Consider the following 25,702-nt stretch of genomic DNA (forward strand, 5'->3'; position numbering starts at 1 on the left):
ACAGGGGCTCCCTTCCGACAAAGGGACACTAAGAGGCACTGCTGAAAAGTGTATTCTGCCGTGGCGAAATTTGGGGGTAGGCAGAAACCTGTCTAGCATTTATAGGTTCTCTACCTCCACAGGGCTGATTGTTAAGTGCAGAATAAGCAAACAACATGACAGTTCTATCTTAGAAAATGGTGGTGGCCAACAGTTGCAATGAGTTAAGAATTACCGTGCTGATCTGGAGGGATGACGTTTTTCCTTTTTTTGGTCTCTTTTCCCTTAAACTTGCTGCCATGGGTTATCCCCTTTGTTGTTTGCACCTGTGGCTTCTGGGATGTCAATATGCAGTTCCTTCAAAAAGTTTATCATTTGATTTTCCTCTGCAGCCATATATATTTTGCTTTTATCCTCCACCACCAGTTTAAAGGGAACACCCATCTGTCAGAAAGATGGACATGTCTGAGGGCTATGGTGAAGGGCCAAAAAGCTCTTTGACATTTAAATGTTTCTGGACATTGTCCTGGTGTATTTCTATAATGGAGTCACCATATTTAAGTTCTCTTTGGTTATATAGTTCTTTATATGCCAGTTCTTTAATTTTGTAACGTTCAAATCATGCCAGGATAACATGAGGGGAGGAATCTGATTTTGGACTGGGGCTGACAACTCTGTGAGCCCTTTCAAGGTCATCTATCGACAGGGTAAATCCTAATTTTGAAAAATCAAACCATTCAGCTATAAAAGAGGGCATTATCACTTCTTTCTCAGGCACCCCCCTCAGATGGATGTTTTTCTGTGGTCCTGATTCTGCCCCTCTTCCTGTCTCAGTTCAAGGGCCAACATCCTCACTTTCATGTGTTTAACTTCATTGCCTGTTTCCAGGCTTAAATTCATAGCAGTATTGGCTGTTTTGCTATACCAGCGTTACCCAACCTTTTTCGACCCAACGCCCCTTTGCAAAATCTCTTTGTGCCCAACGCCCCCCTCAGATTAAGTATATGCCAATGCTTCCTATTAATATACTTAACAACAAACTCATTCAGTTTACCGGCATTGTTTCATTAAACAAGTTCATTTAAACATCACAGAAACAACGGGTAGCGAGTGTGTCCCATTCCTGAAGAAAACCAGCGAGTAACTGTCTGCGTCACCAGTTTGCACACGGCACTCATCCGTTGGAAGAATGCGCCCTCCACCAATACACCCAGCTTATCAAACACTGTCTCGTGATTGGTTCCAACATCCCTCAAGACAGCATCAGAACATTACCTAGTGCCGGGGCGTGACTAATATCCCCTTTCCTTGATATGACACTGGCCGCTATTCAGAATTTCTTTACTAAAGAGCATACACTATTTATAGTGTTATTTCCATGAACTGAGACTATTAAATACATTCTAACTGGGGACAAAACAGTTTAAAAATTAATGATTTGTGTATTAAATAAAATTAAACTTAAATGCTTCACCTGTCGCATCAGACTGCCAAATGTAGATGCCCCCCTAATGAACCCAAATGCCCCCCTAAACTCTGTAGTCATGCCAATGCCCCCGGAAAAGCTGTAATGCTCCCCAGGGGGGTGCTACCGCCCATGTTGGGAATCGCTGTGCTATACCATTCAGTTTGAAAGAGACAGTCTCTATTTTCCCCGCTAGGAGTTGTAATGCTGTTTCCCAGGCTGTTGCCAGAGCCTTCCTCATGTATTTCACATGTTCATCAATGTTAGTACCGTCTGGAAGGCGGCTAGTCAGTTTCCCGCTCTTGGTCACTTTAGAACCTCTCTGTGCCATTTCAGCAGCTTCCTTGCTACTACCTGAGAGCTCTGAGTTCTAATATTTTCATGATTACCCAGTTTAGGGATTTTATGTTTTTCCAGGGAATGTCCCTATGCATTACCTTTGCTTAGCCACCAAATTCAAATAAATTTGCAGTGTTTAAGGAGTGATCTCTCTTGCCTTTAGCCCCATGGCTGCAGGAGACTCTGCTCTGTGCCATCATTTCTCTTGCAGGCAAGCCATGCCTCCAGTGTGATTCTTTCAACAGCTGGGTAACATGTTGGTGATATCCTGTCCTAGCAAGCAGTTGAGCCACTGCATTTTGCATCAGCTGCACCTTCCAGACCAGCCTCTAGGGCAGTCACCACATCGAGTGCATCCAGCCTGGAGGTTACTAGCGTGTGGACGACAGTGATCAAGCTATAAATCCTGGTCCAGAAACAGCTGTAGCTGTCTTACTAGCCACAGAGTCCAGGCACCAGTCCAGGACTTGCACGGCTTCTCCCGATTAAGATGTTAATGAGAAACAGAGCTGGGTATCATTAGGGTACTGCTGACACCTCACCTCAAATCTAATGACCACTCCCAATGGCTTCATATATCTTTCCTCAGGGTGTTGTACACAGTTAAATCTCCTCCCTCTTTCCCTCCCTCTTTAGAAACTATGTGTTAGGTTAAAGTGAGTGTAACTGACTTTAGTTCATGCAGTGAGCTTTATGGCAGAATGGGGGTTTGAACCTGGGTCTCAGTAGTTCTAGTCTAACCAAAGCACCATACTGGCTTTCAATTTCTTGCCATGATCATCTGTCTTTCCCCCCCCTTCTTCCTGTTTTTCTCTCCCTTTCATCTTTTGCTTTGACTTTTTTTAAAAAAACCTATAACCAACAACAAACAAAAAGGAAATTGTGTCACTGCTACAACCCACAGGCACTGATCCTAATGATCTTATGTGATATACCTTCCATATACATAGAGTACATTTAAAAACAAAACCTGCAGAGTGCATACAGTCCAAACTTGCACAGGACTGTGGTGTACATGCACAAACAATTACTCTGTTTTTGTGCTTGTTAGTCACTTCATATTCATAGTGATAATTCTTGTGCTCATATTAGAGCTATTAAATTGTGGCAAAACGTGCTAGGATTACAAACTAATAATCTAGCTGATGGTCCACTTCTGTGGAAAGAATCAGCTTTCATTATAAATCTCATGCAGTTTGTGCATTTTTGAGATGAATTTAGATAGGGATAAGTCTTATTCTAGTGCATGGGGAGGAGGGGATCCCAATTTCATGTTTCCATGGTTGTGGCTACCTAGGAAGGAAAACATGGGAGTGTGAAGTTTCAGGAGGAAAACAGAAGAGAAATTCATGTTGAGCATTAATAATACAGAGGCAAGCCTGAAGATAAGACTGTCAGAATTGTAATGCCTTCATATCAATCTATGATGTAGCCAGAATTGGAATACTGTGTATATTTTTGGTTGTCACATAATAAAAAAGACACTGTGGAACTGGCAAAGGAAGCCAAAATATTCAGAAGTTTGGAGTACCTTCCCTGTGAGGAAGGGATAAAGTATTTGGACTTTTTTTTTTTTAGTTTGGAAAACAGGCAACTTCAAGGAACATAGAAGAGGTTTAGAAAATGATGCATAGTGGAGAGAAATGGAACTGGAAGGGACTTCAAATGCCATCTAGTCCAGCCCTCTGATAATGCAGGAAATTTACTACTAAAGTTTCCGTGATAAATGAAGAAGAATGCACCACCTTCATATGTTCAGAATTAAAGTGTCATTCTCTAGCACTATTTCACAATGTGTACTTCACTGCCAAGAAGTGTGATGGCCCCAGGCTTAGATAGTTTGAACAAGTGATAAGACAATTCATGAAGGATAACTTATTGGTCACCGTGGTTAAATGGTTGCCTTCATTCTCAGTTTGTGGGCTTCTGGCCAGCCACTGTTGGAAATGGGATGTTGGACAAGATGATCCCTTGGTCTGACCTAGCATGGCTCTCTTTTATGGCAAGGTTGTAAATGGAATGTTCAAAACTTGATATTGTCTTACCTTTGTTTTGTGAAATAGATGGACTTCAGCATTACTTACGCTGGTAGAAACAAACTGGCTTGGCAGAAAAATAGATTATGTGACAGGAAAATTAAATGGCTATCTTAAATAAAACAAAAACCTAAGGCAAATTCTTCTTCCTGAAGACATAGTCTAAAGATAATTCCTTTTGTGTGTATTTGAAATGCACTTGGTGTTAATTTAAAAAAGGTAAAGGTGTCCCTGCACTTGTAGTGCGAGTTGCTTCCAATTCTTAGGGTGACGTCTTGCGACGTTTACTAGGCAGACCATATATATGGGGTGGGATTGCCAGTTAATTTAAGATACACTAAATTTTGAGACATGTGGAATTGTTTGTTTTGTTAATTATAGTATAGTGCCATCTGGTGGCTTTTCCACCTCTCTCTACAGTGTAATTAAAATGGAGCTCTGTGGATATGAAACCGCTGGAGTCAGTCAGTGGTAATTTCTCATAATGCTGCTCTTCCCAGCTCTAAAATCTGAGTGAGTCTTCTTAATATGTATATATAGCCACAAAAGTGGCTGTATACTATAGCCAGCGTGGATTTTTCGCATTCTGCAGTGTTAAATTGAAAATAGCCCCATGCCATTCTGATGCTTCCCATAAGCTCATTTCAAAACAAAACCTTACAAAACTTATAGTCCTGAATTCAGAAACCCTTGCTTAACAACCCTCTAAATTTTCATGGCGATACACAAAACAGCAAGAGAATCGAGAGTTCAAAGTTTAAAAAGAGAAAGAAACAACTCAGACCCCTTTTGGACTTTTTTCTGTTAGAGTTCATAACTTGTTCAAATTAACTAAAAATCAGCCCTGTTCACAGAGTACCTGTAATCCTGTTACTGACCTTACCCCATACTCTGACCTTCATTTTCTTCAGTTTAAAAGTTAAAAAAATGCCTACTGATTTGTAATTAGTTTAAGAAATTTAGCATTGAACTGTATGATAAGGCCAGGCATGCTCAGTAAGAACCAACTGTCAGTGTTCTAAAAGCCAGACTCACAGCTGCTGAGCTTGGCTAATCAGGGCCACACCCACACCAGACTTTTATTTCACTTGAGACAGTCATGGCTTCCCCCACAGAATCTTGGGAAGTGTCGTTTGTGAAGGGTGCTGAGAGGAGACTCCTGTTCCCCTGACAGAGCTCCAGTGGCCAGAGTGGTTTAACAGTCAGCTGCTCTGATTGAAGCTCTGTGAGAGGAACAGGTCAGTTTTACCTGTCTTAAGAATGATTGCATGGGAGTAAATCCCACTGAACTCAATAAGCATGCAAATGATCAAACCTGCCCTTCCCTCCTCCTTCCTCCCATCTCCAAAGATGAAGAATTACATTTTTTATGTTTGTTGGTGTTCTTACTTTGTTTCTTTCCTGTGTTACTATTGTTTCTATAGAGAATCTAATCTAGAAAATTTTATTTCCCTCATTATTTATCCTAGAAACTTGTATGAAATTTATTCTTATTAATTTCAAAGCCGTTTTATTGGTCAGTGTCATATGATCACGAAGACAGCCTTTTGCGTTTCAAATTGGAGGTTATGTTCTATTTCTAATTTGGGTGCATTGACACTTGAATCCAATACTGCAGTTTGATGTAAAATCAGACTGATTACAATATGTTGCTACTTAAGCAATGACTCTAGCTGTTGGAAAAAGCAAACTTGGCCTGCCCATGATGCATGTTTTCAGCCCTCCATGTTTAAACCACTTCATTTAAAGAAAGGTGGGCATGGTCAATTAAAAACATAGAGCACACCTAGAATTTTGCTAGAATATATTTCACCTCCCATTGTTTTATCTTGTGCAAACTGAGACACTCCTGATGTCCACTGGAGACTGTTCTGCGGAATAGTGAGTGCTATTATTCCACAATTGTTTTTGGTGTTTTTAAGTGTATATTTTGCAAAGTGTTGCTGTATTTTACATATTCACAGAAATAGAAGCAAAAGAAAATTATTTACTATAGCAAACTTCACTAAAATTGCAAAGTAAATCAAACATATTTAAAGTGACTATCTGAACTATATCAACTGTATCTTAATATTGTTCCTTCCTCCCTGATAAAACAAGATCAGCACGGCACATGTCTTGTTTCTGTTATTTGGGCTGATTGCAGGTGTTGCCACCGCTCACCATATGCCCAGAGGCACATGTTCCCAAATTCTTCCAAGCTACACAGGAAGTGGATTGGACTGTGAAAGACCAACCCAAATTGTGTTTGCATTTTGACAAATTTGTAGACCGGTATACCATCTCTCTGAGGTCAGGTCTCCTGTTCTCCTGGTGCATTCACTATAGCTGTCCAGTTTCCTTGCTTTTTAAAGTTCGATGGAAATATCTGTGGGCTATAAGTACATTCTTAAACCGCAAGGATTTTTGCCTGTTAGTGAATTGTGTGTAAATCATAAAAGCAAGTTTTTAATAGTCGGCTGAATGTATATCAGTTAATTCTAATTATATTTATAGGTGGTTGTGTATGTATTACAGATGTTTGTTTCATGAGATTAATAAATGCATATAATTTTTGGAGAAAATACCTGGGTTTTTGAAGTAAAATTTTAGAATTCATTTTGTTGACACTAATCAGGTGAACTTTCTGCATCTACAAGTAATGCTGTTGGTATTTCAGGCTGGAGCAATAGGCCTTAGCTGTGTTTAGAACCTGTTCGTGGGATTCCATCGAAAAGCTGTATATGAAGTCAAACCCAAATTCTGTTCATCCTTTTTACTGTAAAACCTGGTGGGATCAACTTAAGTGCTTTTTTAAAAATTCAGCTTCAAATAGATTTTGCAACTGATCGGCAGACCAACCCTTTGCCTCTCCAGATGTGGCGGATGGAAGCACTTTGATGCACTTTTTAAAAGAACTTCCCAAATTTGCGTCCCAAATGGTGGTCATAATTAGTAGGGAACAACTGGACTAATCTAGGAGACAAGAACTCTAAAGTCTGGAAGTCCAATTTTTTTTGTTGCCCTTAGTAGTTAAGCCAAACTCTGTGGTCATTGGGACCTTGTCCCTCCTTTTCAGCACACCCCTGCTCATCTTTGTTTGGAAGTAAGTCCTATTGCGTTTAATGGGAATAATTCATAGAATCACAGCCGTGGTCCCTGACCTGGAGCTGAACCTCCATGGGAGACCAGAGGCGATCCTCTGTTCTTCTCTCTAGCTAAAGACTTGGGGCTTGTTTTTGATCTGGCAGGCTGAGGGGCTCTGACACCTGCTACCCCCTTTAGTTTGGAGCTAAGCCCCTATCCACACAAAATCCCTTTCACAGAAGGGCTTTATAATCGAAAGTGGGCATGCCATTCCCCCCCTTTACCTCCTGAAATAACTGTGGCTTAATTTAGGTATTGCTCAGCCCCTTATTTGTTCTCACTACCAGAGCTCAGTCCAAGTACAGGAGTGATCTCGTTGAGGGACAAGTTACCATTACCCCTCTGTCATGGACTGATAGTTCCTTGGTCCAGTTTGGAATGACAATTCCCCTCTGCAAAAGGTGGGGACCCATTCACATAATCTTCTCCTGGAGATTTATGAAGTCTGAGGGATTCCCAATTGCTCTGGAGGATTTTCCAGCTAACATGGCTAGTGTTCCTGTCAGGGCTGTGGAGTTGGAGTCGGAAGCAATTTTGGGTGGAGGTGGAGTCGGAGTCGGAGTCAGAAGCAATTTTGGGTGGAGTCGGAGTCGGTAGAAATGTACTGACTCCGACTTCAAAATAAAATTAATATTTTAATATTTATTAAATTTATTTAATAATAAATTTAATAATAAATTTAATAATATTAATAAATTAATATTAATTTATTAATATTAATACATTAATATACATTTGCCATTTATGAAGGAGTCAGAGTCAGACAGTAGAAAAATTAATATACATTTGCCATTTATGAAGGAGTTGGACAGTAGAAAAATAGAGGAGTCGGAGTTGAAGGTTTGACATACCGACTCCACAGTCCTGGTTCCTGTTGGGGCCCTAGTTTCACTATGGAATAGTGAAAGGTCATTAACATGATTGCTCCTGAACATCCTTTCTATTGCTGTAGAATGAGAGCAGAACTGTGGGCCCTGAAGCAGGTTGGATGATGACTGGTTGGAGATCTTGCATTGAATATGACTGACCACAGGTATGAAGACATAATCATGCCTACTTGGTGGTGGTGAAGAGAGACCCTATTGCATCCTCAAGTTGTCATCCAGCTGAGCTTTTTAGGGTAGTGAAGGGGGTGGTTGGTTTCAGGCTTTCTTCAGGGTCAACAGAACTTTGAGACAAACTGTGGTAGATTTGCAAGGCACTTTGAGGGTAAATTGTTCATATTTGCTCTGAAGTGGATGTCATTGGGGCTGCAGTGCAAGCTGAGATGTCCAGGGCATCATTTGGTCTGATAGTATGGGATGAGTTCCAGTTGTGGCTGAAGGATGTTGACAATATGTTTGTCCCATCACTTGTGCTCTTGATCCTTGCCCACCTCAGCTTATAAGAGGTAGCTAAAGGGGATTGGCCAGGTAGGTCCAGGAGTAATAAATGCCTCTTTGTGGAAGGGGGAAATGCCAATGACATTGAAAAAGAAACTAGTGTACCCGCTCCTCAAGAGGCCCTCCCTGGATTCTGAAGTATTAAATAACAACCACCCAATATCCAGTATCCTGTTTGGGTAAAATGATGGAGAAGGTGGTTGCTGTTCAACTTCAGGTGTTGATTTTCTAAACCCATATCTATGTTATTTAGATCAATCTGGTTTCAGACCTGCATTTGGCACCAAAGCTATCTAGGTCACCCTGGTTGATGACTTATACCAGGAGAAAGATGAGGATGTGCAATTCCACTGATTCTCCTGGATGTCTTGATGGCGTTTGACATCAGTAGCCGTGGTATCTTCCTGGAGTGGCTCTGTTAAGTGAGAGTTGGATGTACAGTGATTCTGTGCTTCCATTTCTGTCTGCAGGACCATATCAAGAGAGAGGTGTGGGGAATCAGTTAGGCCTATGGTTGGTTATTGCACTACAGTACACTGCAGAGTTCTCTCCTGTCCCCTGTGCTCTTAATTTTTTTATTAGATTTCTTACGTACCCTTCACCATAAGATCCAAAGATGGGTTACAACAAAATAAAGTAAAAGTATAAAACCAGATCAAACCGTTATAAAACAAGTAAATTGTTCAAAATGGAACAAGACTGTATAAATTCAACAAAAGTTGTAGGTCTCTTGAAACAAGACTATATGAAGCCACTGGGAGCAGTCATCTGGGGATATGAGATGAGGCAGTATGTTGATGACACCTAGCTCTGTTTTTCCATTCTGTTGGAATTTGGCAAGGCAGTGAAGGTGGTGGGCTAGTGCCTGGAGGTGGTAATGGTCTGGATGTGGACAAATAGTCAAAAATCTTAAAAAAGTGGAGGCTCTTGTCAGTGGGTGGTCTGGTCTCTGGGTGATAGATAGAAGGCCTGTTCCAAACAGGGTTGCCCTTCACTTTAAGGAGCAAGTGTGTAGTCTAGATCCATTTTCATCAATGGAAACCCAAGTGTCCTCTGCCTAGTAGGGCCTATTTCCAGCTCTGTATGGTTCACCAGCTATAGCTGCTCATGGACTGGGTTAGCCTTGCTACAGTGATCCATGATAATTCTCATGTCTGGATAACTGTAATGCATTTGACATGGTGAAGATGGGTTGGAGGCTGCAGCAGGTACAGAATGCTGCCTCTTGGTTATTGAATTACATTCAAATTTGGAGTCATGGTATGCCTGTTCCTTGTGATATGCACATGCTGCTTATTTGTTTCTGAGCCCAATTTAAGTTGTTGTCATTAACTCATAAAGTTCTAAATAAGTTAGGGCCCAAATATTTGATGGAGCATCTCTCCTGTTATGTGCCAGCCTGGTCACTGAGATCACTAAAGGGGGCTTTTCTTAGGGTATTTCCACTGGGCAAAGTCTGAGGGATAGTGATCTAGTCTACTGCACCCACTTTGTGGAGCTTCCTGCCTTTGGAGATTTGTCACTCATCAACTGTAGTCCAGTTCCATTTGCTTTGTAAGATGTACCTTTTTACTCAGGCCTTTGGGTCTTCTTGAGGTTGCTGTTTAGTTAGGTTTAGGAAGCCTGTGACTTGTAGAACAGTCTATGAGAATGTTTTATTTTGCTGATGTTTAAAGGTTTGAGAATATATTTTATGATTTTATTTTGTTTTCTGGCTGTGTATTTTATATTTGTAAATCACTCTGATTTTTTAAATTGTGAGATGTATAAATTCATCAAATAAGTATACATGCACAATGATAATTTCTGTTAATGTGCATAATGTGGCCCCCAAACTATGGAACAGTCTCCCTGACGAGGTGCGCCTGGCGCCAACATTGCTTTCTTTTCGGCACCAGGTTAAAATGTACCTCTTTTCCCAGGTATTTTAATATATTTTAGTATATTTATAACATTCTGGTATACTAAATTAATTGTGTAATATGTTTTTAGCTTTCAGAATTGCTATTATGTGTGCGGTAATTATTATGTGATTTTATCTTATTGTATTTTTATATTTATGTTGTTCACCGCCCAGAGAGCCGTCGGCTGTGGGCGGTATAGAAACTGAATAAAATAATAATAATAATAATAATAATAGTTTTATTATTAAGTAATCATGATTGGCTCCCAATACATTTGGAACAGAAAGTGCTTTAAAAATAATGAAACATTGTCCAAACTCTACAGCTACACCTGAAAGCTACAGCTGAAAAACAAAAGAAGGAAAGTCATGATAACACTTGAATGCATCTTCAAGAATGCAGTACTTCTAGATCTGTTCCATCTTTTCCAAGTGACCACTTTTCCCCCCACATACTTACCCGTTTAACACACACTCACATAGTCAAACTGCTGGCTTTCCAACTGGAGGTGGATGCTTCCCTCACTTTGCCCTGGACATCCTGCTTTCCCATCCAGTATCTAGAACTTGAATCTCAACACTCAGTTGTCAATACCGGGACTCAGCCTAACAATGAAGTAGTATAGGATGTAAGCTGCATAGTCCCAAGGAGCCCAGTTGCCCCCCAGCTGGCAGTTGTGGACAAGGAAGGGGCTGGCTTTTGCAGCTGTGGCAAGCTGAGCAGGCCCTAGCCAGCTGGGGAGGACTAGCCTCAGAGGGAGGCAATGTAAACCCCTCTGAATACTGCTTACCATGAAAACCCTATTCATAGGGTAGCCATATGTCGGGATCGACTTGAAGGCAGTCCATTTCCATTTTTTTCTATTTGTTTGCAAGCCTGCCTTGGTATTGTTTTTTTCTTTCTCAGTAATAAATAAAAATTGTTAAATGTCTCCCCCTCTCCTCTCCATCCCGTTTTGAGCTTGCAAGTGAAGAGGCCCACCACAGCAAAGGACCACTGAAACATGGTCATAGTGGCATGGTCATCTGAATTTTGAACTTTTCTGCATATATAGTTACCAGTTGGAATTCCACAAGCAAATCTTAAAAATAGCTAGAGTGTGTATTCTTTCATCCTGAAATAACAATACTATTTGTATATTCAGAACACATTTTTCATTACCATTAGCAAATGAACTAGAATTATATGGAAAACATAAAGCTGACAGTTTATTAGCATTCAGACAGAGATGGCCCAAACAAAAGTTGACAGGCAATATTTTTTTGAAGAACTGAAAGTGGTGTGAGAGTTGGATCTCTTCACAATACACAGCCATTTGTTTTGTCTATTCTGGTCAAATAGTATTTGTAGGTTTTTGACATAATGTAAATTGCTTATATTTAAATGCATTTTTATCCTGCCCTTTCCAGATGCAAAAGTGGGATGTGCACAATGACCAGATACTCTTTCAAACTGCCTTCAGCTTAGTGGGAAGGGGAACATTTATTTATTTATTTATTCAACTTTTATACCGCCCGACTAGCAATAGCTCTCTGGGCGGTGAACACAAGTACAATAAAATCACAAGTACAATAAAATCACACAGTACAATACAACAGAGCATATAAAAACAACACAAACTAAAATCAATTACAACATATTTAAAATTGAATTAACTTAAATTGAAATTAACTTAAATGTCACCTGTGTGCCCCTACAGGCTTTGATAGCATTCCATCTCCTGATTCAAATAGCTTAAGTTAACTTGGTGTTCTCTGAGGCTAGTGAGAGCTCTTTTTTACATTTACAAATCTGTTATTCTTTTAAAACATTCACGTGGAGAATGAATTTTAACTCCTGCATCCGTTTGTTTCTTTACAGCATGATAGTATATTGTCTCCTCCATTTATGCCATTTCGGAAATCCAGCAATCCTGAAGTTTCTTCTGGCCCTGGCAAGTCACTGAAATTTAAAAGGCAGCTCAGTGAAGATGGAAGACCATTTAGAAGAGGAAGTCTTGGAGGAGCACTGACTGGTAAGGGAAATGGCACGTGTAAACACTGGTGGATATATTCTTAAACATGCCTATTCTTAAAAACAGAACTCTGCTAAAGCAAATGTGGCCAATCTTAAAAAAAGAAGTGGTGACACCATTCTGGCTCAGAGTTCTGTGTACTGACTAGAGACAGATGTCTGGGGGAAGATAACAGATAGATATCCCTATGAGCCCATCTTGGGAATCTCTAGGATACTGTCACTGTAAATTAAGATTAGCAGTTACCCCAGTCCCCCAGCAAAACCCATTGTATCAGTTATTGTAATCTTTTATTTAAACCAAGCGTGGGCAACACTTTTCTGCTTGAGGGCCACATTCCCTTCTGGGCAACTTTCTGGGGGCAACATGCCAATGTTGGGTGGGGCTACAGGCAAAAGTGAGCAGAGCAACAAATGTAAATTTTACCTTTGTACAGTAGGCTAGTTTGTATATACACCTCTCTGTCCCTCCTTCCAGTAAAGCGAGAAGCATTATCAGTTCAAGGGAATATTCCAGCAAGGCAAACACACTCAAGGAAAGTGTGAAGCAGGGCCAATGTGGGCTGTTGCCTGGGGGAGAGTGTGGTGTAGAGAGAACTCCAATGACCAGATAGGTATGGAAGGCTGCATTTCATCCCCCCCTTGAGGTTTCCCATCTCTGATTTAAGTGTTAGCCTGCTAGCTATAGGTGAGAAGGAACTGGATGCAGGTAAGTGAGCTGGCTGGTCCCAGTATATACTGTACTCAGTAGAGTGTCGCTAGCTCCAGCAGGCTAGTAATTGTTTTTGCAAGTTAGTAATTTTTGTGGACATATACAAGGCTGATTATACAGCCACAAGAGTGGCTGTATACTGTAGTCAGCATGGATTTTTTGCAGTCTACAATGTTAAATTGAAAATGCCCCCATGCCATTCTGCTGCTTCTGATAAGCTCATTAAAAAAAAAATCCTTATAAAACTTATAGTCCTGAATTCAGAAACGCTTGCTTAACAATCCTCTAAGTTTTCATGGATATACACAAAACACTCAGAGAGAATTGAGAGTTCAAAGTGCAAAACTGTTGGGTGTTCTTCTGTCAGTGGTTTCATAATCTGTTGAAATTAATTAAAAATCAGCCATGTTCACAAAGTACCTGTAATTGTATTACTGACCTTGCTACGTATTCTGACCTTCATCTTCTGCAGTTTAGAAGTTAAAAAGAAATGCCTGGCTGATTTTTGATTAACTTAAGAAATGTAACATTGGAGTCAATGATAAGTGTGGGCATGCTAAGTAAGAACCAACTGTCAGTGTTCTAAAACCCAGACTCACAGCTGTTTGGCTTGGTTAATCAGGGGGCCACACACACGCCAGACCTTTTTATTTCACTTTAGACAGTCATGGCTTCCCTGAAAGAAACCTGGGAATTGTAGTTTATGAAGGGTCTGACAGCTGGTAGGAGACTCTTCCCCTGACAGAGCTGCAATGGCCAGAGTGGTTTAACATTAACCTCCTCTTCTGGGGATTGTACATCTGTGAGGGGAACAGGGCATCTCCTAGCAACTCTCAGCAGCCTTCACTAACTACACTTTCCAGGGTTCTTTGGTAGAAGCCATAACTGTCGAAAGTGAAATAAAGGTCTGGTGTGGATGTGGGCAGGGACAGCTTTGGCTTAAATTTGGATGAGAGACTACATGTGCCTGCTGTAGAATAAAAAGGTAGGGGAAACCCTGAAAAAGAATGATACTGTTCACAATGTTTTCCTTTTGGACAGGAAAGGGGCTTTCCCTCTGCCCACCCAATCTCCTCCCTCTCTCTCCCATCTTCCCCTATATCCCTCCCCTTCCCTCCCCTTCTATCTCCCTTCCTCCTCCTCCCCCCTCCCTGCCTCTCCCCCAGGTCAGTTTCACCTATTCTAAGCATGATTGTGCAGGTGTAAATTCCACTGAACTCAATAAGCATGCAAATGATCAGACCTGCCTTTCCCCTCCTCCCTCCCGACCTCTCTCCTCCCCCCTCTTCCTCCTCCCCTGCCCACCCCAGCCCTCAGGCCCCCCCATGTGGTCAGTTTCACCTATCCTAAGGGCATGATTGCACAGGAGTAAATTCCACTGAAGTCAAGCATGCAAATGATCAAACCTGCCCTCCTCCCTTCCCCTTCCAGCCTACTCCCCTCTCCCTCCTCCCCTCCCCCCTTCCTCCTCCTCCCCTCCCCTGTTCCTCCTCCTCCCCTCCCCTTCCTCTGTAGTCAGTTTCACCTGTCCTATGCATGATTACAGGGGGGTAAATCCTGTTGAACTGAATAAGCATGCAAATGATCAATCCATTGCACAGGATCCCATTTCTTAATTCACTAATAGGCAAAAAACCTTGTGGTTAGCCAACAGATATTTCTTTGTTGTTCTTATGTGCCTTCAAGTTGATTATGCCTTATGGCGACCCTATGAATCGGCAACCTCCAATAGCATCTGTTATAAACCACGCTGTTCAGATCTTGTAAGTTCAGGTCTGTGGCTTGCTTTATGGAATCAATCCATCTCTTGTTTATGGAATCAATCCATCTCTTCCTCTTTTTCTACTCCCTTCTGTTTTTCCCAGCATTATAGTCTTTTCTAGTGAATCATGTCCAAAGTATGATAACCTCAGTCTATTTTAGCTTCTAGTGACAGTTCTGGTTTAATTTGTTCTAACACCCAATTATTTGTCTTTTTGCGGTCCGTGGTATCTGCAAAGCTCTCATCCAACACCACATTTCAAATTATTTCTATTAAACTTTCAAAAGCAGCTACAGTGAATGCACCAGGGGAGCAGGAGACCTGACCTCCTCTCTGAGATAGTGTACTGCCCTACAAATTTGTAAAAATGCAAACACAATTTGGGTTGGTCTTTCACAGTCCAATCCACTTCCTGTGTAGCTTGGAAGGATTTGGTAACGTTCCTCTGAGCATATGGTGAGTGGTGGTAACACCTGCAATCAACCCAAAGAACAGAAACAAGACATGTGCTGTGCTAATCTTGTTTTAGTAGGGAGGAAGCAACAACATTACTCCTGCTTGACACCCTGGGCTCCTGCTGGGAGGAAGGGTGGGATATATATCAAATAATAAATAAATAAATAAATATTTAAATAAATATTAAGACAGTCAATATTATAGTTTAGATAGTCACTTTAAATACATTTGATTTACTTTGCAATTTTAGTGAAGTTTCCTATAGTAAATCATTCTCTTTTGCTTCTGTTTCTGTGACTATGTGAACTACAGCAACACTTTGCAACACTAAAAAAAAGCTCCAAAAATAATTTATTTATTTATTTATTGCATTTGTATACCGCTGCATAGACGAAGCTCTCTGGGCGGTTTACAATAATTAAAAACATTAAAAACAAATATACAAATTTAAAAACACATTTTTTTAAAAAAGCAATTTAAAAACAATTGTGGAATAATGACACTGACTGTTCTGCAGAATTGTTTCCAATGGACATGAGGAGTGTCTCAGTTTGCACAAGACAAAACAGTGGGAGGTGAAATATAATCTAGCAAAATTCTAGGTGTGCTCTGTGTTTTTAATTGACAATGCCCACCCTTCCTTACGTGGAGTGGAAGACATTCCTCTTTCAACAAGCCTTTTAAGGTGAGACCTTATCCCAGTCTGCGTCTATGTTGGAACTGCTTTTTAGTATGTTTTTAAACCTTTTTTTAAAAGATGTTTTTAAAGCTTTTTTTAAAACATGTTTTAAAATATGTTTTCTTTTAATGTTTTTTAAAGTCCGTTTTCGTACAGCCATCCTATCCCGAACATGCCCAATCTCGTTTGATCTTGTAAGCTAAGCAGGGTCAGGCCTGTTTAATACTTGGCTGGGAGACTGACTGGGAATACCGGGTGCCATAGGCTGAGAGGAAGGCAATGGTAAACCACCTTTGAATACCTCTTACCATGAAAACCCTATGAATATAAATCATCTATCTAATCTATCTACTCTATCTATCTATGATCTATCTAATCTATCTAGATTCATAGGGTCGCCATAAGTCGTAATTGACTTGAAGGCATATAACACCAAAAAAAGTCTGTTTTAAAGTGTTTTTAGTGCTTTGGTTTGCCACTTTGGCTGCTACTGGGAGGAAGAGCAGGATATCAATCAATTAATAAACAATAAATCAAATAGTAATAGCTCTATTCTCTGTAACATCTGAATCGGAAGAGGCCGTGCAAGTCCTGGACCACTGCCTGGACTTGGAGGTGGACTGGATGAGGGCTAATAAACTGAGTCTGAATCCTAGCAAGACGGTAGCGCTGCAGGTTGGTGGTTCTGAGTTCAGATAATAGGTCAGTTACTTGCTTTGGATGAGGCCGTACTCCCTCTGAAAGAGTAGGTCTGTAATCTAGGGGTGCTCCTGGATCCATCTTTGTTGCTAGAGGCCCAGGTGACCTCAGTGACTAGGAGTGCCTTTTACCAGCTTTGGCTGGTCAGCTACGGCCATTTCTGGACCAGGATAGCCTGGCCACTGTTGTTCACACTCTGGTAACCTCCAGGCTGGATTACTGTAATGCACTCTATGTGGGGCTGCCCTTGAAGTTGGTCCAGAAGCTGCAGCTGGTGCAAAATGTGGTGGTGCGACTGCCCACTGGGGCAGGGTATCACCAACATGTCACCTCACTGCTGAAAGAATTTCACTGGCTGCCCATTTGCAGCCGGGCCAGGTTCAAGCTTCTAGTTTTGGTGTACAAAGCCCTATACAGCTTGGGACCAGGATACCTGAAAGGCTGTCTTATCCCTTATATACCCAGTCGATCACTGCGCTCTGCAGATGAGGGCCTCCTGCAGATACCACCTTATCAGGAGGTTCGTTCTGCACAATATAGGAAATGGACCTTTAGTGTAGCAGCACCTACCCTGTGGAATTCCCTCTCCTTAAATATTAAACAGGTGCCATCTGTTATCTTTTCGGCACCTATTGAAGACTTTCCTCTTTCAACAAGCCTTTTAAGTTGAGACCTTAACCCAGTCTGCATCTGTATTGGAGTTTCTATTTAATAATTTTTTAAACCTTTTCTATAAAGGTCTTTAACCTTTTTTTTTTTTTAAAAAAAGATGTTTTGAAAGCTTTAAAAAAAGTTTTTAAAGATGTTTTGATTCAATATATTTTAAAGTCTGTTTTTATGATGTTTTAAAGTGTTTTTAGTGCTTTTGTTTGCTGCCTTGGGCTCCTGCTGGGAGTCAATCTAGTCCAGCATTTTGCTTCTCACAATGGAAACTAGATGAAGTTCAGAAGCAGGGTTTGATGTCAGTCATGCTTTTCTGTTGTTTGCCTCCATCAGCATATTCGGAGGTACACTGCCTCCAAACTGGAAAGGTATCCGTCAATGTATTACTATATGGAACCTCCAGGTTTAGAGATCGTGTATCTCTGAATATTCTGAAGTTGGACAGAATATGCTGAAGTTGGTGAGAGGGGACTGCTTGAAGACAGAGGAGTGTGTGTTTTGAGGGCAAAAGCTTTTTTTGTTAAACAGGCCCCCCCACTCACAAAAATTCTCTCCACCCCTGGCAACAGCGCACATGTGCGTGTGTGCACACACATATCCTTTTTAAGCAGTCTCTCCACTTGCATTTCATCACAAGCCTCCAGAATGCATTCTTCTCCCCACCCAACAAAGCAATTGCTGATGAACATACACATCCCCACTCTCCCCTGCCTCCTCTTACAGCTCCCAAACCTTAAGAAAACCAAGCTTGGTTTTTTGTTTCCCTCCCAGGAGACAGAAGGTAAGCACATCTAGGAAGCCTGTCAGTCAGTGGAAATGTATTAATATTGTGGGTGTCAGAGAAAAACTGGACTATGGCTTTGGAGGTTTTGGGAGGTTCAGAATCTCAGGAGGGTGCCGCCCCAATTGGCCTGAGAGAGCAGCCTTCTCTGACTGACTCAGTTGAAGAGTTGTCCGTTACTCAAAAGATCTGTTGATGATGGAAGAAGGGAGAATTCTAAAGTCAAATTAGATGTACTGTTTTTAACTAGATTCTCCCTGCCACTCTGACATACTTAGCTACTTGTGTATCTGGGAGCTACTATTGACCTCAAGAGAGAAGCTTGTCAATCTTGTTACTTCATAAAATTGTTCATGGAGGATGATTTCTCCCACGCAATCATGCTTAGGATGGGTAAAACTGACCGGAGGACGGAGGGAGGGAGGGCTGAAGTGGGCAGAGGAGGAGGAGGGGAGAGGAGAAGAGGGAAAAGGCAGGTCTGATCATTTGCATGCTTATTGAGTTCAATGGGATTTACTCCTATGCAATCATGGTTAGGATGGGAAAAACTGACCTGGGGGAGGGGGAGGGGGAAGGAGCAGATTGGAGGGGGCAAAGGAAGGGGGAGGGGAGGGCAGGTTTGATCATTTGCATGCTTATAGAGTTCAATGGTATTTACTCCCATGCAATCATGTTTAAGATAGATAAAACTGACCATGAGGAGGAAGAGGGGGAAGGGGGGAGGGGATTGGAAGGGGATGGGGATGGGGAGGCAAGGGCCAAGGCATGGGGAGGGAAGGAGCAAGAGGGAGGGGATAGGAGGGAGAAGGGAGGATGGATTTGATCATTTGCATACTTTTTGAGTTCAGTGAGATTTATTTCTGTGCAGTCATGTTTGAAAATGGAAATGGACTGCCTTCAAGTCAATCCCCACTTATGGCGACCTTATGAATAGGGTTTTCATGGTAAACGGTATTCAGAGGTGGTTTTACCATTACCTTCCTCTGAGGCTGAGAGGCAGTGACTAGCCCGAGGTCACCCAGTGAGCTTCATGGCTGTGTGGGGATTTGAACCCTGCTCTCCCAGGTCGTAGTCCAACACTGACCCAGGGAAGGGGCAGGGAGGATAGGAAGGGAGGGGAGGAGATTGGGTGGGTGGGCACTGGGAAGAGGGGAAGCCCCTTTCCAAAAGGAAAACATTGTCAACAGTATCATGGCTTTTCAGCGTTTCCCCCACCTTTTTTATTCTACAGCAGGCACATGTAGCCTCCCACCCAAATTTAAACCAAAGCTTTCCCTGGCCACATCCACACCAGACCTTTATTTCACTTTAGACAGTCATGGCTTCCCCCAAAGAATCCTGGGAAGTGTAGTTAGTGAAGGCTTCTGAGAGTTGCTAGGAGACTCCCTGCTCCCCTCACAGACCTTCAATCAGAGCAGCTGACTGTTAAACCACACTGGCCATTGGAGCTCTCTCAGGGGAACAGGAGTCTCCTAACAACACTCAGCACCCTTCACAAACTACACTTCCCAGGATTTTTTGGGGGAAGCCATGACTGTCTACAGTGAAATCAAAGTCTGGTGTGGCCCCCTGATTAGTCAAGCCAAACAGCCATGAGTCTGGCTTTTAGAACACTGATGGTTCTTACTGAGCATGCCTGTGCTTATCATTAACTTCAATGTTACATTTCTTAAATGAATTAAAAATCAGCCAGACATTTTTTTTAACTTTTAAACTGCAGAAGATGAAGGTCAGAGTATGGGGCAAGGTTAGTAATAGGGTTACAGGTATTCTGTGAACATGGTTGGTTTTTAATTGAAAAAAAAAATGAAGTGGACTGCCTTCAAGTCGATCCCAACTTATGGTGACCCTATGAATAGGGTTTTCATGGTAAGCGGTATTCAGAGGTTGTTTACCATTGCTTTCTTCTGAGGCCGAGAGGCAGTGACTAGCCCAAGGTCGCCCAGTGAGTTCTTTGGTTGTGCGGGGATTTGAACCGTGGTCTCCCAGGTAGTAGTCCAACACTCTAACCACTACACCACACTGAGATTGATTTTTAATTAATTTCAACAAATTATGAGAACTCTGACAAAAAATTCAGAGTGGTTTGTTTTGTTCCTCTTTTTACACTTTGAACTCTCGATTCTCTCTGACATGTTTTGTGTATCACCATGAAAATTTAGAGGGTGGTTAAGCAAGGGTTTTTGAGTTCAGGACTATAAGTTTTGTAAGGTTTTGTTTTGAAATTAGTTTATGGGAAGCAGCAGTATGGCATGGGAGTATTTTCAATTTAACATTGTGGAATGCGAAAAATCCATTCTGGCTATAGCATACAGTCACTCTCGTGGCTGTATAATAAAAATAAAAGTTGAAGTTCTTATAATTAATTTACTATGCTCTGTAGCTATTTTAGTCAATTGTTTCAGGCAGTAAGATGCAGACTAAACTGATTTTATGCCATATTCACTAAGCTACAAAGGAAATGGATTGGATGGTGAAAGACCAACCCAAATGGTGTTTGCATTTTGACAAATTTGTAGGGCAGTACAATATCTCAGAGAGGAAGGCAATGGTAAACCACTTCTGAATACCTCTCACCATGAAAACCCTATGAATACATCCAAAGGATTCATAGGGTCGCATAAGTCGTAATCGACTTGAAGGCATATAACAACAACAACAACAATATCTCAGAGAGGAGGTTAGGTCTCATGCTCCCTTGGTGCATTCACTATAGCTGCCCAGTTTCCCTGCTATTTAAAGTATGATAGAAATATCTGTGGACTATAGGTACGTTCTTAAACCACAAGGTTTTTTTGCCTGTTAGTGAATTTCTCTGCTTTTTAATCCTGGAGGTAAGAAATGGGATCCTGTGCAAGTTTGCTGAGAATGGATTGCTCATTTGCATGCTTATTGAGTTCAGTGGGATTTACTCCCCTGCAGTCATGCTTAGGATAAGTAAAACTGACTGGGGGTGGGTGGGAGGGATGCCTGGAATGGGCAGGGGAGAAGGAAGAAGGAAGAGAGGAGGGGAGGAGGAAGGGAGAGGAACGGGGAAGGAGGAGAAAGGCAGGTCTGATCATTTGCATGTTAAGTTCAATAGGAATTACTCATATGCAATCATGGTTAAGATAGGTAAAACTGACCATGGGGTTGGAGGAGGGGGAGGGGAGAGGAGAGGGAAGGAGAAAGGGAGCAGAGGGGAGCAGAAGGAGGGGGAGGGGGAGGGGGAAGGAGAGGATTGGAGGGGGAGAGGCAAAGGAAGGGGGAGGGGGGCAGGTTTAATCATATGTGTGCTTATTGAGATCAGTGGTATTTACTGCTGTGTAATCATGCTTAAGATAGATAAAACTGACCTTGGGCAGGAAGGGGGAGGGGATGGGATTGGATGGGTGGGCACTGGACAGAGGGGAAACTCCTTTCCAAAAGAAAACATTGTGAACACTGTCATTGTTTTTCAGCGTTTCCCCCACCTTTTTATTATACAGCAGGCACGTGTAGCCTCCCACCCAAATTTAAACCAAAGCTGTCCCTGGCCGCATCCACACCAGACCTTTATTTCACTTTAGGCAGTCATCGCTTCTACCAAAGAATCCTGGGAAGTGTAGTTAGTGAAGGGTGCTGATATTTGCTAGGAGAGGCCCTGTTCCCCTCTCAGAGCTTCACTCAGAGTGGCTCACTGTTAAACCACTCTGGCCACTGGAGCTCTGTCAGTGGAATAGGAGTCTTCTCTCAGCACCCTTCACAAACTACACTCCCTAGGATTCTCTGGGGGAAGCCCTGACAGTCTCAAGTGAAATTAACGTCTGGTGTGTGCGCGGCCCCCTGATAAGGCAAGTGCAACAGTTGTGACTCTGGCTTTTAGAACACTGACAGTTGGTTCTTACTGAGCATGCCCGGCATTATTATTCAGTTCAAGCCAAAATTTCTTAAATTAATTAAAAATCAGCCAGGCATTTTTTTAAATTTTAAACTGCAGAAGATGAAGGTCAGAGGATGGGATAAGTTTTTGGATTACAGTTACGCTGTGAACATGGCTGATCTTTAATGAGTTTCAACAGATTATGAGAACTCTGACAGAAAAAAGTCCAAAAGCTGTCTGGGTTTCCCCCCTCTTTTTAGAATTTGAACTCTCGATTCTGGCTGTTTTGTGTATCACCATGAAAATTGAGAGAGTTGTTTAGCAAGCGTTTCTGAGTTCAGGACTATAAGTTTTGTAAGGTTTTGTCTTGAAATGAGCTTATGAAAAGCATCAGAATGGCATGGGCGGTATTTTCAATTTAACATTAGAGAACGCAAAAAATCCATACTGACTATAGTATACAGCCACTCTTGTGGCTGTGTAATAAAATTAGTCGCACAGTTCGCATGTAATACTATGCTAAACCATGGCTAAATGTGAATCAGTGAGTGTATAGTGCATGCATCAGAAATCGCAAGTGCTTTGCTCCTTCCTCAGTCCTCTTGCTGCTATGCTACTATGCACTAAACCATGGCTTGGCTTAGGGTTATGTCTGAATTTGGGCTTGTGGTTTGTCTTGAGTAAACAAAGAAGAAACTCTGAATATATAAAATTGTGAATAGTGTAGATAGAGTAATGGAGAATCCTCCCCCATCCCCTTATACCAGCGGAATTCATGAGAAACTAGTTTAGCTTTTGGTTCAGGATGGATAAATGAAAGTAGTATTTCATACAACACATATTTAACTTAGAGAATTTGCTGCCCTAAGAGAGCCAGTGTGGTGTAGTGGCTAAAGTGTTGGACGATGACCTGGGAAACCAGGGTTCAAATCCCCACACAGCCATGAAGCTCACTGGGTGACCCTGGGCCAGTCACTGCCTCTCAGCCTCAGAGGAAGGCAATGGTAAACCACCTCTGAATACCGCTTGCCATGAAAACCCTATAAATACAGGGTTACCATGAGTCGGAATCGACTTGAAGGCAGTACATTTCCATTTCAAGGTGTGGTGATGCTTTTGATGACTCTGTAAAAGGATTAAACAATCAAAGAGGCTAGATCTACACTACTATTAGCTATAATACTAGACTGTGACATCCATGTTCAGAGGCAGGCCCTGAATATCGTATACTGGGGACAAACATTAGATGCTTATTGTGTTCATGCCCTACTTATAGGCTTCTCACTATCTAGTTTGTGTTGAAAACAGGGTGCTCGAATACTTGGATCCTTGGAGTGATCCAGCAGAACTCTTCCTGTGTTCTTGTGCTGTTGGGGCTGACTGTTGTTTCTTCAATACTTTTTGTTTTAGTTGAATTTTAATTGAAGTTCAGTTGGTGTCTTTTTAACTTGATGCAAAGGTGCTGTAAATGGGAGGAAGAAATGTACGAAACTTAAAAGAACTTCAAACTGTTGTATATCCAGAATGACAGAAGAATTGTTATAAAGCAGTTAGACTTCAAACAGTTGAATGTTTCCTAGATACTTGAAAAAGTATTGATATGAGAAATAAATGTGAAGGTATTTTAAGCAGGACCTATTTTTCTCTATATCTATTTGCTTCTTTTCTCAGATGCAGTGAGCTATGATATTTTATTTAAGAAACAGGCTACTCTATCCAAAATAGTGTGCTTTTGCCACACTTTCTAAGACATTTCTGAAGACTTGTAATTGACTGAAGTTTATGGATGTTAATTGTGGCTTAAGGGTTGGGCTGAATCGCATTTCTTCATTTATTACAGATCATATTGAAATAATAGTAGTCATTCTAAAAGAGCAAAGAATTAAAATAACCCTAATTGTAAATGTTAACTGGGCATTTATTCCAAACTACTGAGACTATTTTAGCACCTCATTAATGTGAGCAAGATAGGTTTTATTACTGTGTGAAGAAGGGTAGGGGCATTAAAGTGCTGAATTTAGTTAATGGGGTTCTTTTTGTACAGTGGTTTCTCTTGCAATAGCCTAGGACAACATAATTAAGTCAGCTGTAATTCTAGCTTTGATTGAATTATATCAGTTTTAATGGACAGATGGGGGGGATGTTCATCTGTATTTTAAATCTGGCAGAGAAAGAAGCATTGTCCGTTAATTTCAACCATATACAGCTGAGCAATACACTTGACAAATGCTAGTTTCCTTAAGTTGTAAGCAGCAAATGATGCATGAATTAAACAGCAACATACTTTTTTTTATGCCTGCTGGTATTTCTCCCAAATTGGATTTAAGTAAAGTTTTTTGATGGAACCAATATATTTATTTATTTATTTATTAGATTTATATTCCGCCCTTCCTCCCAGTAGGAGCCCAGAGAGGCACAATAATGAAGTATTTCATAACAATGGTTTTAAAATTAATCCATTTTATTTTTCTTTTAAATCTAAAGGGGGATGGTTGTAATTCTCCAATATATGGAGAATTAATACAAACACTGATATTTTTTGTTTTAATTCTTTTTAATAATTATTTTAGAATTTGTAACCTGCCCTGGGACCTATTGGTGAAGGGCGGGCAAATAATAATAATAATTTATATATTTTTTCCTGGTGGCACTAGAACTGTTTGAAGACATGCAGTAATAATATATGACACCCTAAGGTTCCTAGAGTTTGTTGTGATCAGACTGTGAAAAGGTTAATCCTCTTACTGCTCCCAACCCTCCAGTTAAATGCAGCCATTGTTTCATGCAGATTATTTTAGAATTCCTGTATTACTGACTGTAGAATATATAGGCATGATCCAGCCACAGTTAATGTCTACTCAGAAGTAAGCTCCACTAAGTTCAGCAAGACTTACACCCAGGTAAGGGTACATAGGACTGTAGTCTTAAGCTTTTCTTAACTTTCTGTGTTGAAATGAATTGCACTTGAGTCCTTAGTTTTGGTCTGATAGTGCCTAGATTCTTTGTTGTTGAGATAATAGAAGGTTTTAAAAGGCATTTTCTATTTTCTTGTTTCTCGAAAGAACAAAGGGGAATAGTTCCTTTTAGGATTTAGCTGCCCAGCATGTATTTATATCACAAGAACAGTTCAGTCTTGCTTGGTATTTTGAAAATGCGGTATACATGGTGATTTACTAGAATATCAAAATGAGCATAAAGCTTCTAAATATATAAATTAAGAATATTCAATACCTTCACATTTCAAAGTAGCCCACATGGCGCTATTAATGAATCTCTTATAATCATAGATCTGTAAGTGATTTACAGCAAAATAAATCAGAATAGCAGCCCCCATCCCCGGCCCAAACACACTTTTATACCCAGACCTAACATGCTAACAGTTTTTCTGGCAGAAGTTTCCTTTTGAAGGCTCCTTGTGCTGGAAGACGGTGCAAGGTGGGTGGAATCTCCCAGTGGCAAGCACTGAATCTCTCTTGTCTCACAGTAGTTCCCTTGGAAACAGCTCCACTATGAAGGTTACTGGAACCAGAGGCTGAAATGTATTAGATATGTCACAAAAGGGTAAAGCAAGTCTTTTCCCAAGGAGTCCTCAATCTAAAAAAGCCAAAAAAAAAAAAAAAAAGCGAGAAGAAAGAAAGTGGACAGCAAGAATACCCAAATGGGCAAATTAATTCTTAGTGCAAGTAATGTAAACAAGGAGGCATTGAGAAAAATGTGTCAAATCATAAATGAACCAAATAGTCATCCTATGATCTATTCATAAGTCTCATTTCCTCCTACGTCAGTCCTTTATAAGTAGGCAAAACTGACCAGCTTGCCATCCGCGTGTGTGCGTGTGTGGTGGATTTAACATGCAGCGTGAACA

The 25,702-nt window shown here is 41.1% G+C and overlaps 1 protein-coding gene across 4 annotated transcripts in view; it reads left to right on the top strand.

Moving 5' to 3' along the window:
- MAST4 (microtubule associated serine/threonine kinase family member 4) overlaps positions 1 to 25,702 on the top strand; it is a 440,571-nt gene that overhangs the window by 66,709 nt on the left and 348,160 nt on the right. For all 4 annotated transcript variants that reach the window (XM_061619535.1, XM_061619526.1, XM_061619556.1 and 1 more), the window contains exon 2: positions 12,092 to 12,245. In XM_061619535.1, coding sequence (XP_061475519.1) covers positions 12,092 to 12,245 — 154 coding nt within the window. The remainder of the gene's footprint in view (positions 1 to 12,091; positions 12,246 to 25,702) is intronic.

The sequence above is a fragment of the Rhineura floridana genome, chromosome 1 (genome assembly GCF_030035675.1).
Source record: "Rhineura floridana isolate rRhiFlo1 chromosome 1, rRhiFlo1.hap2, whole genome shotgun sequence".
NCBI lineage: Eukaryota > Metazoa > Chordata > Lepidosauria > Squamata > Rhineuridae > Rhineura > Rhineura floridana.